The 13,029-nt window shown below is 37.9% G+C and overlaps 2 protein-coding genes and 1 long non-coding RNA gene across 7 annotated transcripts; 2 read left to right on the top strand and 1 right to left on the bottom strand.

Moving 5' to 3' along the window:
* Positions 1-2,696: 2,696 nt before the first annotated feature.
* On the top strand, positions 2,697-6,402 carry LOC103986477 (uncharacterized). Of its 5 annotated transcripts, none has more exons than XR_010487220.1 (5): positions 2,697-3,148; positions 4,243-4,312; positions 4,551-4,615; positions 5,187-5,335; positions 6,066-6,402. XR_010487220.1 is itself a non-coding variant. In XM_065110144.1 (4 exons), the coding sequence occupies exons 1-3, from the start codon at positions 2,972-2,974 to the stop codon at positions 4,607-4,609; spliced, it is 306 nt and encodes a 101-aa protein (XP_064966216.1). In that variant the 5' UTR covers positions 2,697-2,971; the 3' UTR covers positions 4,610-4,615; positions 6,066-6,402. The 5 variants fall into 5 exon arrangements, 3 of the variants coding, with proteins under 3 accessions (XP_064966216.1, XP_009402772.3, XP_064966215.1); XR_010487221.1 differs by having other exon boundaries at positions 5,282-5,335; XM_065110144.1 differs by lacking the exon at positions 5,187-5,335.
* Positions 6,403-7,135: 733 nt separating this feature from the next.
* Positions 7,136-7,555, bottom strand: LOC103986199 (uncharacterized). The gene has a single exon (XM_009404127.3). It carries the CDS (start codon positions 7,553-7,555, stop codon positions 7,136-7,138), a length of 420 nt encoding a protein of 139 aa, XP_009402402.2.
* Positions 7,556-8,055: 500 nt separating this feature from the next.
* On the top strand, positions 8,056-9,798 carry LOC103986198 (uncharacterized). The gene is made up of 2 exons (XR_001977971.2): positions 8,056-8,939; positions 9,029-9,798. It is a non-coding gene; the product is annotated as an uncharacterized LOC103986198 (long non-coding RNA).
* Positions 9,799-13,029: the final 3,231 nt, after the last annotated feature.

Raw genomic sequence — 13,029 nt, forward strand, 5'->3', positions numbered from 1 at the left:
AACTCAGAGAGACAAGGGGAATTGCTCACTTAATAAATTTGGTATTTTATGTAAGGGCTTGTATGTGGATGATAAATTGTCATAAAGCTACACTTCGTCCGTGAGTAACTCGAGTGCAAGTGAACAAATATTGATTATCAAAGGAATAAACATAATTAGAAGAGGTAGGGGCTTTATGATATGCTGGGAAAGGCCACATATAAGGGGATCACGGTTTAAGTTTATCATATAAATATTAGAGTGTAATAGAATATCACTAGGAGGCAACATTGTGTAATAGTTCGAGATAATCTGATATGCATAAGAAAAGTATCATGAAAGACTTGATTATTCCACGGGATGATTGGGAGCTGTTGGGAGCTTCACTTCGATGAGCAACATGATAGTAAGAATAGCTATGAATTTAAGGAATGAATATCATTATGCAATAGAGACAGGTCTTTCATGCATGCATTAAATTTTATATCGAATGAAAGCCTTGATCATCAGTATTTATGGGCTATGTACCATCAAGGGGGACTTCTAAGTGTAAGTACCAACAAGTCCAATGAGAGACTTTTTTATATAGAGATATGATCGGAATGATTGGAGAGTATGATTGTTCCAGATGTCATATTCGCTTAAGAGAGCTCGACAAGTCAGAGGACAAAGCTAAGTAACCGAACATTACTACTTAGGGCGTAACGGAGAACAAAATCAATATGAGCTCTAAAACATAATGGTAAAAGCTATGTATGAGAGTTATAATCTATCTTTTCATCAACCAAGATAAATTGCTTAGATAACACAAAGTTATTGAAGTAAGTGGTTGAAATAGGCAAGGAAACAATGACAACCCAATGGGACTTAATTACCCAAAACCAAGCATCGATCAGATTAAAGGTGAACTCGAATAGGTACATAGTGCAATAAAGACGAATATATTAATCATGAAGAAAAATGATACAGATGCGAGGTGATGGATGAAATTGTCATGGGCATGGAAGCACCATGATACCATAGAGAGGGATTTTCGTAGAGTCATCAATTACTTGCTCTTATAAAGGGAGAGCATAAGGTCGTGAAAGGGCAAGGAGGTGAAGAATGCAGTGACAAACTCTAAGTATTGAGACAAGGCAGAAAGAAAAAGATCATAAAACTTCATATGATCAATGTCAAAAAGTTTCTTATCAAGATACTAAAAATGAGGAACTTTGGGTTAATATGAAATTACTCGACCAAGGAATGAAATATGAAATATGTGATGTTGTCACCTTTGTGATTATAGGAGTAAGTAACAAAAATGATATTAAAGGTGATATAGCCCAAAAGGCAACTAAAACCAATAGTGAATTACTCTAAGAGGAGCAAAATTTTATACTTTCGATAAAACTTTTTATATTCTAAAAATTTTATGACAATGAGAAGGTGAATCACGATAGCTAGTTTAGTTCAAAGAGTGTAAACACTTCGGATATTTCAGAAGCACAAGCAAAAAGTAAGCGAAGGCTAGTAATCGGTTTGATATGTGAAGTAAAACTCTTGAGGAAGCAAATGAAGTCAAGTAATTTTGCTATTTTCAACTCTTAAGAAAATAAGCAAAATTGAGTATCATAATTCTCTTAGTTATCTAGTAGAGAAGCTCTGCACATGTTTAAAAGATCATCAAAGAGACACTATGGTAGATAATAATTGTCAAATCCTCATCGATGGTGATCAGTCATAATAAGAGTGGATCATTTACTATATTTTCCAGTAAAATATCATTCAAAAGGAATCAACTAGTGAATTTTACTGAGAAAAGATCTCAAAATTTTAAAGCTTGTGAGACAATGCTCGTTAAAGCTCCAGTAGACATTCATTCGGTTCAAAAGGCATGAGACGTTTGAGGCACTGATAGATAACAAAAAGGCCTTTTCCTTCATTTGAGGGAGATATAAGGCCTAGTGAAGATTAGAAAAAATTGATTAACCTTACACTAGAGTTAACGGCACTAGTGAGTTGAAGTAACGTTGGCGGATCAAAGTTCAACCATTTAACAACAACGAACAGTAGATTGGAGCTGAGAATCATGTTGCAACTACAGTATAGGATTGGAAATTCAACGAAGGTAAGAAGAGGTAACATCTGCAAAAGTAGTTTTGATTCTAACATCAAAGGAACAAGTATGAAAAAATGTCACAAATAAGTTTGTATACAACGTGTTAGATGTAATATTTCTAGGTGTTATCTTTCAATTTTATTATAAAATATTATGAAGAAACTAACCTTTTTATAAATGAACATACAAGGATATTACATGACTTAAATCTAATTAAGTATGTGACAACTTGGTATTTGTTGCTCAAGATGATGAGAACAATTATGTTTGTATGATATCGTCCTTGTTTATCACACATGATTAAAAAAAATTGTTAAACTTTTTTTAAAATAAGATTATAAATAATAATTTCAACTAAGAATACATAGCCTATCAATTTGCCTAGAGTTTTCGGGAAAAAAAAAATCAAATTTTGTAATAATTAAATAATTAAGGATGCAATTCATGCATAAATTATGTAAAATTGATTTAAAGGTGTTTTTAGTGTGAGTTTTATACAAGTTGTTACCTAATTTTAAGACCGTTGGTGGCGGACAGGAGGATGATTTGATGCCGCCACGTGATGGGTGACTTGCAAGTAGTCAATATCTAATCACTCGGAATCCCTTCGCGATGAAGTATTCCTGAAGCAAAAGAAGTTACATTCCCGAATCATCCCCCACGTCAGATTGCAAATCTCCCACTCTTATTCGCTTCCTTCTCCTCTTCTCTGCTCTCCTTTAATGGTCAATCCGCAAGCCATCCGCATCGACTCAGCTGGGCTACACCCCCGCCGTCGCCGTCGAGAGAATCCGGAGTTCCAAGGTCTCCAAACCCGCCCTTAAATCTCTGGCTTCTTTGAACAAGGCCGAGACCTCCACCGCCGCCGCTCTTAGAGACCTCGGACGGGGCATGGACGACCGGGTGCGGCAGGAGGGCCGCGTCCCACTCAAGGAAGTGGTGGCGGACTGCACCCGGCGGTGGTTCCAGGACGCGCTCAAGGAGGCCAGGGCCGGCGACGCCGGGATGCAGGTCCTCGTCGGTCAGATGTACCACAGCGGCTATGGTGTCCTGAAGAACGACCAAAAGGTGAGGGTAATTTCATGCGATGATCTGTTTGATGGTAGGTTTGGTGATTTGGGGATGTTGGTTTGAGTGTTCCCAACTCTGGGGCTGTGTCTCTGTTCACTTGGTGGTTAGGGTTTCGATCGCGGATGGCACCTGATAGCACACAGATGATGAAAATTTTGAGTTCTGTGATTTGTTTGGACCCGTCAACAGCTGATGCACACAGAAGGCAACTTGTTGATTGTATGAGGCGGCTTCGAAATAGGAAGAGCAAAGGATCTGTCGGCTGATTGATTTCTGCCTCTAGTTTCTTGTCTTTCTGAATCAACCGTTCAGAATTTACTTACCGGATCCTCTGATAGACAAGTTTGTCTCTCCGGAAAGCTGTTTTAATTGCTAGATATTCCAGTTATGTTTGGAGCTACTGGAAGTCTAAAACAAGTACTGCCTTTGCTGGCTGTCAATATAATTGTTGTAGATTGTTGACATAATTGCTTCTCAGTTCCCTCAAAGAAAATTCGTCTAAACGATCGGTTTTAGCAGCCTGCCCTAAACTTGTCCAGTCATAGCAATTTCTATATTGACTTTGTACTTTAGACCATTCAGCATAACTAGAAATATATCTTTTATGCTGTGACATCAATGTATTTTGACGCTTTGACATTGAGACGGCAATGATTTTGTCTATTCCAGGGTTATGCTGAATGGGGCACATGTGTGTTCCTGACATAGATCCCACACGTCAGGTTTGTGAGAGAATAATTGACTCGCTGAAAATTTTCAGGGTTGACTCGATCCTCGGGAAAAAAAAGAAACTTTCTGGAGGTTGAGTCAGCATGGGATGTTCTCTAATCTTATCAATTTTGTTGAACCATAAAGCAATCATCTAACTTATCCACTACATGCATGCAGAAGTCTGCACATGCAGTTTGGGAAATAATTAGTCTGAAGATAGTATGATACTGATTTAATGGCATACAACTGTACATTTCTTGCAATGTTCCATTCAATTCTACTAGTTTAGGACCATATATTATGTAGGGTTTATTATTTGTTAAAATGGATGATTAAGTGTTTTCCTTTACAAAATCCCTAATGTGAATTTGATTTTTCAGGCCGATGCTTGGATTGCCAAAGCATCAAAGTACCGTTCATCGGTTTGGAGGGTTAGCGACAAGCGTCCAGGTTTGTCTTCTTCTTCTTCTTTCATCTTGTTTCTCTTCTATTTTACTTTTTATATGCATGGGTGTGTTAGAAATTTTGGGTTGCTTTTTTATTAATTTTTTTGAGGAAGGGGGAGGTGAAAAGCAGCCATGCTTTGTGTTTTTCTCTGTACATTCTTTTGTTGTCATAGCTTTCATAAATTTGTAATCTTCTTTATTTGGATGAGTTTTGTTGCTAATGTCATTGTCATATTTGTTAGGTTACAATGCCAGTGACTCGGATTCTGATGATAATGAGAAGATTGTTATGAAATCATGATCAGAGGTAACTGAAGTTTCTTCTTAAATTTGAAGAAAGATCATAAAAGTAATTCTATCTTTATAAATGCGCTTGTAGCTGGATTGATGTTATAGTGAGTTGAGAGGGTAAGGAAGCCACTGACTAGGCCTAGTATGATATTATTGCTTACTTAAAATGCTTGAATAAATAAATGAAAGTATATTAGATATGTGAGAATACCAAATTCCTAATGTGATTGTTAATGATAAATGATGTGTGATTGAGCTGTGAATGATATCCATGAGTGTTTCTAGTCTGTCTAGTCATATTTTAAGGTAGAACTCTAGGTTCTTGCTCGCTTCTTTTTTTTTTGCCCTTTAGTGAATCTAATTGTTTGTTAATTTCTTAGTCATACTGATCCTTGCCCTTTAGGTTTTAATAGCTATAGAGCATCCTTGCTCTCTAGTAGAAGATAGGTTTCCATTTGCTTGGAAGAAAAGTTAGCTGCATGTTGAATTTGATTTTATTTTGTGGTTCATTAGCTTGATTCGATGTGTCTGAACTCTGAAGTTTGTTATGATAACTAGTTGCCAACTCTTTGTGTGTGTGCGCCCAGATAACTTTTAATGAATCACGAATTTGCATTCATTGGATGCTGCCCTGTCGTAATTCCCATGCTGATATCTGAAGTCCAGTGTGCATCTACTGCAGCACTTACAGCGATTTTGGGAACAACATGCAAATCCACTGTGGTGCTTCGACATGGTCTTTCTTGTCTCTTCTCTGTCTATTTTTGGTTTCCAAATAATGAGTTGTAGGATTCAAGTTTTTGAATGTACTTCACCGAGCAATGGAAATTTAAGCTTCGTTACAGTCTGAGCTTTGGTTGGTTAGACCAATTTAGTTGCATCATTTCAGAAACTGAAAGCACTTTGTTAACCTCGTGAGATCCCTGGATTTCTACTCTTAAGCAAAAGTTTAAACAACTTCAGCTGAAAAGTCAAAGAACCATTTTTCTCAGCGTAAAAAAGTTTTATGAAGTCAATGATGGCTTTACATTGTCATTCATTGAACAGTCATTTTTTCTTCTCATGTATATACATACAATGAATAGATTAAACCTTCAAAATCTGATATTACTGATTAAACTTGGCCACAAGTAAGTCGATATGGCAATTCTTGCAAGAACATCTTATTCCAATCAGAAGCAACCTTAATAGCTTAGTTTTCTTGCATGAGATGGTGAATATCTGAAGATTCCATGCTGTGTAGATAAGCTTAGCAACATGAAAGGCCCAAGGATGTTTTCTGCAATAATTGCAGTGAATGGATACCTTAGAACATGATTTCATGTGATTGCCTTCAGCAAGGTTTGTGATTAGATCTGTGTGATCTATTAGGTTGCGAAAAAAAACAGATGTGCCAGCTAGCAACACATTCTTCTGTCTAGCTGCAATCAGTTGAGGCCAACTTCAACTTTTGTTCTTGTTTTCAGATCCCAAGACAAAGCAAATGAGTGGGGTTTCCTTCTCCATCACTTGTTGGATGCCAAAGGTAATCTGTCTTCATCCACATTGAGTAAGTATCAGATCAGTGTGTCACCAGTAGTTGTTTAAGATTTAGGATTTAAAAGATTATGTGAACTTCTATTTTATTTTCATCTTTGTGAAGCCAAAATAGATGCAGTTTCTGGTTGCAGTCCTTTTTTGTCTTCTCAACAGCATCTGTTTGGCCATCAATATATGACATAAAGAACCAATCACTGAGAAATAATTGAACTTGAATTGTGGAATAGTTCTTATCCTAAATATCTAGATTACTTGTCTCCATAATTCTTTGCTGTCACTGCATAAAATAATCGATTCTGGAATCATATTCATAGATAGAATATTTTGCTAGACAACCTTTTGGTAATGCTTGCTTGATCCAAGAGTTAATACTCAGTAGGTTCTACTAAATAATGCATAGTATTAGCTGTAGACCTTCAGCCGACAAACCACCTTTATATCAATTCCTCCTCTCTCTTCAATGCATGAAAGGTCTTTCTAGTATAAGGATCACTCTTTTTTTCTGTAGTTCCTGCAACCATACATTTCCTGGATCCCATTTAATTCTCTTAGGATGATTCAATTTGATTAACATTCAGGACATATTTCAACCAAAATATTAGATTTACTTAGTGGGCCTTTTACCAAATTAATTTTTAATATATTAGTGATGTTGGTGGAGTTGCTATCACTCCAGAAAAAAAATGGATTAGGTCATTAGCTGAATTGTTTATTACCCAAATCTATACTTCTCTGTTCATCATGCAATTTACAAGTTTAGAAGCATGCACAATTTTGAATGGCTTTCAATTCCTTTTGATATGTTTTACATCTTTTCTTCTATTTTTTTTCTGTGCTTCCACTCGATCGATCTCTCTGCTTCACTCTGTTCCATTTAAAGTAGAGTTGCATGGATATCCACAAGAACAGCTCGTAATAGAGATAGAAATGTTTTCCGTGCAATTAATCCTTCCTGATTAGACCCATTCCGGCCGCCACGTTCCGGCGGCTGCACCCTTCAAGAGTCCTCGCAAATGCTCTCGAGTTGCGACCGATGTACTCCGACCCGGCCGCTCGGCCGCCGACGATGGATCGGCTTCTTCCCCGACGCAATCTCGGTCGTGTACTCGTCGCCTCCTCGTGTCCTGACCATGGCATGCCTCCTCCTCTTCTGCTCCGGCAAGGTGGGCGCGGGCATGAGGAAGTAAATGCGCCCGCGCTTGAGCTCCGACTCCGGTGGCACGATCAAGATCCGGCGCCCGACGCCTCGGGAGCACGGCCTGGTCAGCACGTGGTTGGGGTTGGCCGCCAGGATCTCCCCGGCGGAGACGCGGCGGCTGTACTCCTCGACGTGGCCGCTGAGGTGGACGACGCGGACGACGTCGAGCGCCCCGCACGGGAGGACGCAAGCCAAGCAACACCGCAGACTGTTCCCCATCCTAACTTCCTCCCTCCCTCCCTCATCCTGTGGCCATGGTTTATATAAGAGAAGCACTAGGATGCCAAGTAGATTTCGTTCACAGCCATATATGCTTCCACAAGGGCGAGCGGATTCCCAACCTTCGTTAGCTGGTCTCTCTCATTCACCATATTCTAATCCTTCCTCGTCAAGAGCTGCGTCATTGGACTTCCCAAGCTTCTTATCTATCAGAATGCTAATCCAACACAGTACCACTCTTGCGAGCTGTCTCCTTTGACCTCACCGCTATCATAATTTTCCCGTCAGATTAAGGTTTGAGTGTCAAATTATTGTGATCTTAGGTGGATCTCCCTCCGGTGTGCTGTAACACAGGTGTCTTTCTAATATCTAAGCGGCCTGCAATATCAAATGAATTAACGCCGCTGCTCACACGTCTTCCGGATTACAATAACCAGGGCTCTACTTGTTTGTTCCTAACCATCGCAGAAGAAATATGCGTGTGATATAGGACACACACATTCGAGATTGTTTTGGGTGATCTGCATGGCAATTTTCCCTAAACACTTTACGACGGAGTGAAGTAAACACAAAAACAGAAAACAAAAAGGAAAGCAGAGAAACAGAAACAAAGGTGGGTCGTGGTACGGGCGCGGTCGCACGTGCGAGGCTCGAAAGCCCGAAGCTTCGTGTCGGGCACCGATCGACACGGTGTCGCGCGTTATTTTAGGTCGCCGATCCGATTCCATTCCCGCCGCGGTATTCCCCGTTCTCCTCCCTCAATAATAAGCGGTTGGCCGGATGCTGCGGTCGTCCGTCCGCTCCTCTGCGTTCTTTCGTTTGGTTCGGTTTTATTTTCTGACGTGTCGAGCGCGTATTGGCCTTTTGGGCTTCACGTGAAAGACTTATTGACCTGTTGAACAAGCACTGTTTTCTTACCCGTCACGGATTGCTTCTCCGCGATTGCGTCGCCGATGGGACCCACCGTCGCGCCTATCTGTGAGAGGGCGAACGACCGTGAGCATCGAGACCGCCGCGGTTTTCCTTTTGTGAGTAATGCATTGCTTAGACTCGTTGGGACGTCACTTTCTCTTCATCTCGAGGGCTCGCTGGGTAACCGCCTCCGTATACGCCTCACGCAACGTGTACTTACCGTCCACATTCCTGGTGAGTCGTTCCCAGCATATGCGCGCTGTTCGTCGCGCTACTGAGCCACGCTGGCGGTGACCAGACACCGACTCCAATCTCGCGCTTCATAAGCGTAACCAATCTTCTTCTTTCCTTCCCCTCTCTCTCCGTCTCTCAATCTTCTTCTTCTCCTGGTTTCCTAACCCTCTCTTTCCCACCACCTTCTCTCTCTCTATCCTTCTTAGACGACGTCCGTCGGCGGCGATCTCCATAATCGGTGAGCTTGATGTCTGTTGTTGATGCAACTTCTTTTTCCTTTGGTAGCTTGATGTCGGTTATTGATGCGATGCCTGTTCTGTTGCGTAGTTTGATGTCGGTTCTTGATGCGTTACCTGTCCCCTTGGGTGGCTTGATGCGGGTCCTTCATTAAACCAAAAGAAATTATACCAAACGATCATCCCAAGAGGGCAGGTATTGTATCGGTTCTTGACATCAAGATACCCAAGATGACAGTCATCGCATCAAGGAACGATAACAAGACACCCAAGAGGCCAGGCATCGCATGAGTAATCTCCATCAGAATTAGATCGAAAGGTTTCTTCGGATATCTTCCGTCTTTGTTTCTTGAATTCGTCGTACGTGTTTGGGTTCCGTAGATTAAGGATTTTTTTGTGCGTTTCAAGTTTGGGTTTCTTTGATTTCTCGTCGTTCTCGGGGTTCTTTGGATTAAGGTTTCTTTTGTACCTCCCGTCTCCGTTTCTTTGGATTCGTCATTAAGATTGGGGTTCCAGAGATTATGCCGTCTCTGGTTTTTGGATGAAGACCGGGGCAGGACGAAACACGCCAAAGATCCTCGTGCCAAAGCGGCCGCTGTATTCTTTAAAGAGCAAGAACGGCCCACAGCCATGAGGAAGTTGCACAAGAATGACCTCGGAGGAGCAACTTTTGGCTGCAAGGGCATGACGGTAGAATGGTGCCTTGCCTTCCAATGCAATTGTGTGGTGAGTGACTGACCCATAGCAATTTTCATTTTAGTTGCTTCTTTCTCTAGTATTAGACGTCAAAATTGGCTTTAGGGCTATATAATTTGTCCATGCTTCTAATGACATATATGGTTTCTTGTTGATTCTGTTTAACTTCTCCACATCTTTACCCATCTGCTTAATGGTAAAACCGAGTGAACGTTACTTGGTGATCTAGTAATGAATGTGGACCCTATAAACTTGCGTGGCAGAGTTGCCTTCTAATTTCTCAATCATGAGGAACTTCAAACTATATGAATGATTCGTTCACCTCCTTTCTTTATGAATGGTTATGGCTAAAACCTTATTTGCCTTAGCATGATTCACTACTGCACAGGTATACATGCTGCATATGCTAAAACATCTTTTACTGTTGCAATTTTTTTATTGACTCGATACCAAATAATTTGTAAACTCACTTGCATAACATCTTGCTGTTAAAGATGGTAATATACTTTGGTGTTTAAGCATTATAGCAAGAATGAAATTGAAAAAAAAAAAGAGAGAGAGAGAGAGATAGGATCAGAGACATGTTCCCATAAGATGTAATCAAATGCAGGGTTATGTTGTAGCAAGTACAACATGCTTTAGAAACTTCTTTTGTGGTCTGAGATTTAACAACGGATCTTAACTTGTGATTAATTCTGAATTCTTCGACCACCGGAGTTTTGAGTCTTCTTAAACCTCATGCCTTGGACATTTTTATTTACAGCTAAGACCTAAGAGAACCAAAAACATATTCTAGTATCTAAATGGTTAAGTAATCCAGTTAAAAGGTTTGGTGTTACCCATACTCCTTACAACAGCAATCCTTGTATCACATTTTCCTTTAACTACTACCTTCCGAGTTCCGTCCCACTCCAAACCTGGTATTTGCTCACCTTTCTTCCTTTTATTTTGTTTTGGTGAAGAATTTGCTTGTTACCCTCCCAAGAATCAAGCTCCTGCATCGGAGTGTTCCCCTGGTGAATACTTGCAATTGTCATGAGTTCACCAACGTTAAAAGTACTCTACAAATTTCTTGTCAGCCGTAGTTAACAAAAATTAGCATTGCTGACCTTAGCTACCTTTTTTCACTTAATAGAACAATCTGATTAGACTTTTTCAACCAATAACTTACAGGATCAGAATCAAAAGCAAAGGTGGCCTCTCAATTTTCAATCATGATGAACTCCATTAGATTTACTTGTCAAGGCCGTTTAGGAAAGGTTATAATTTTTTTAAATATTAACAAAAATAAAGTCATGCTATATCAACTATATCTTTTACCGCTTAAGTCTGCTAGGATCACTAGCCAAACCAATTGCAAATATTTTTTTGTCTTTTTATTTGTTAATGTTGGTATAAGAGAAGATGAGAAATAGAAGCAAAGAATAATGACATAAATTAATAAATTGTTATTTTTACTAAATATATTATATATACATAAAAATACTTTGTAAACATTAGTTGATGATTTAGATAATGAAATTTTTAAATAGAAAATGGTGTTTTTGAAATATAAAATGTTTACAGGGTGTTGATATTGGATACAGTACCTGAAAAAATAAAGGTTGAGTTAGACAGTTCAGGAATATTTATATTTTTTTACACCATTCAAATAAGTTGATTGTTGAAATTATCAAGTGTATGGTAATTCTTCATGGTTAAAAAATGATGTATTGTATTGTATATATGTATATACATATATATATATATGTATATATATATATGTATACATATAGATATATATATATATATGTATACATATAGATATATATATATATATATATGTATACATATAGATATATATATATATATGTATACATATAGATATATATATATATATGTATACATATAGATATATATATATATGTATACATATAGATATATATATATATATGTATACATATAGATATATATATATATATGTATGTATACATATATATATGTATACATACATATATATATGTATGTATACATATATATATATATACATATATTTAATCGTTAGAATTTTACCTTAAAATGATAATTGAAAACTTTAGAGGTAAGGATAGATTAGTAGTAAAATTTGGAAGATTTTTGTTAAAAAGTTTGGAATTATTAGTTTAAGATAATGTTTTTTTTATCTTTATTTAGTTGTAGCTTATATTTCTTTTGGCATAGACTTCGACACTTTCGTCTATATTTTTTTATCCATATTTTGATTTTAATTTTTTAACTTTGTGTGTGCATGTGTGCTGTGATAATACTGTAACAAGTTCCTGCGTTAAACTATGTTATGTTATAAGTTCTATTTCTTCTTGTTCTCATTCTTATTAGATTCTAAGATTATAAAAACAAACAACCACTAAAAATTATACTGGTATGTGTTCTAAAGATGGATGTCTAAGGATGACATGACAAATGAGCTATGATAGTTATGGATGCTTTGACCTCATTTTTGTTATCTCTTTAACTTTTGCCATTTTGAGTTCCTAGCAACATCATTTCAATTTCTTTACTTACAAACACAAGGTTTTGTAACGTTACGACTTACATAACATGATTCTCAGTAGATTGAGGGTGAGATGGGGAATTGTTCTTGTAATACTGTTAGAAATAGATGCCATAATCAGAACGTGTTAAGTTGTCTTCCCTTATCTTTCTTTCACTTTTGAAAGAGTCTTTTTTTTTTTTCTGTGAATCATATTTCTGATCTTTAGATGTGGCTACTAGCTTGGTTTTGTAAGAAGTTGCATCTGAACTCAATTGTGTCTCAAAGAAAATAGGCTTCCATTAACATCCAGTGTGGCAAGAAGCTGAGATAATTGTTTAAACCCTCAGCCCTGATGTGTTTTCCTGTAGATATACAAAACTTTTCATGCATTTTAAAAATGTAGGGAAAGATTGAGTCATTCAATTTTATTACAGGACAAAAGTTTGAAATTCATAGTCTTGCAAGTCATATGTTCGAACAATGTTGTTCCTCGCTACATCATTGAATTGTTGCTATCTATTGGTAGCTTGGAATGGGCATCAACATCTTTTTACATTATTATTCTCTTGATTGGGAAAGAGGATTCTTTATTTGTTGGTTGAAGATAGTGGATTTTTTAATTGATTAATAGACGAAAAACAATTATGATATTTAGTCACTGTTGTGGTGACTTAGATTGATATCGATGAAAAATGTGCCTATCTTATTATTCACTAAAATAGCTTTCTGGAAGTACTGTTTTCGTCCTTACTGTTGTGGCGTCAGAATTAGCTGTGTGCCTAAAAGTTTGCATGTTCAAAATTAACTTCTGAGAGGATTTAAAACTTGTTCGATCATTGTCCTAATTATTTGTCATTTAGCTCTTCTAAGTGATGTCGCTCATT

Source organism: Musa acuminata, chromosome BXJ2-5 (assembly GCF_036884655.1).
Source record: "Musa acuminata AAA Group cultivar baxijiao chromosome BXJ2-5, Cavendish_Baxijiao_AAA, whole genome shotgun sequence".
In the NCBI taxonomy this organism is placed as follows: Eukaryota; Viridiplantae; Streptophyta; class Magnoliopsida; order Zingiberales; family Musaceae; genus Musa; species Musa acuminata.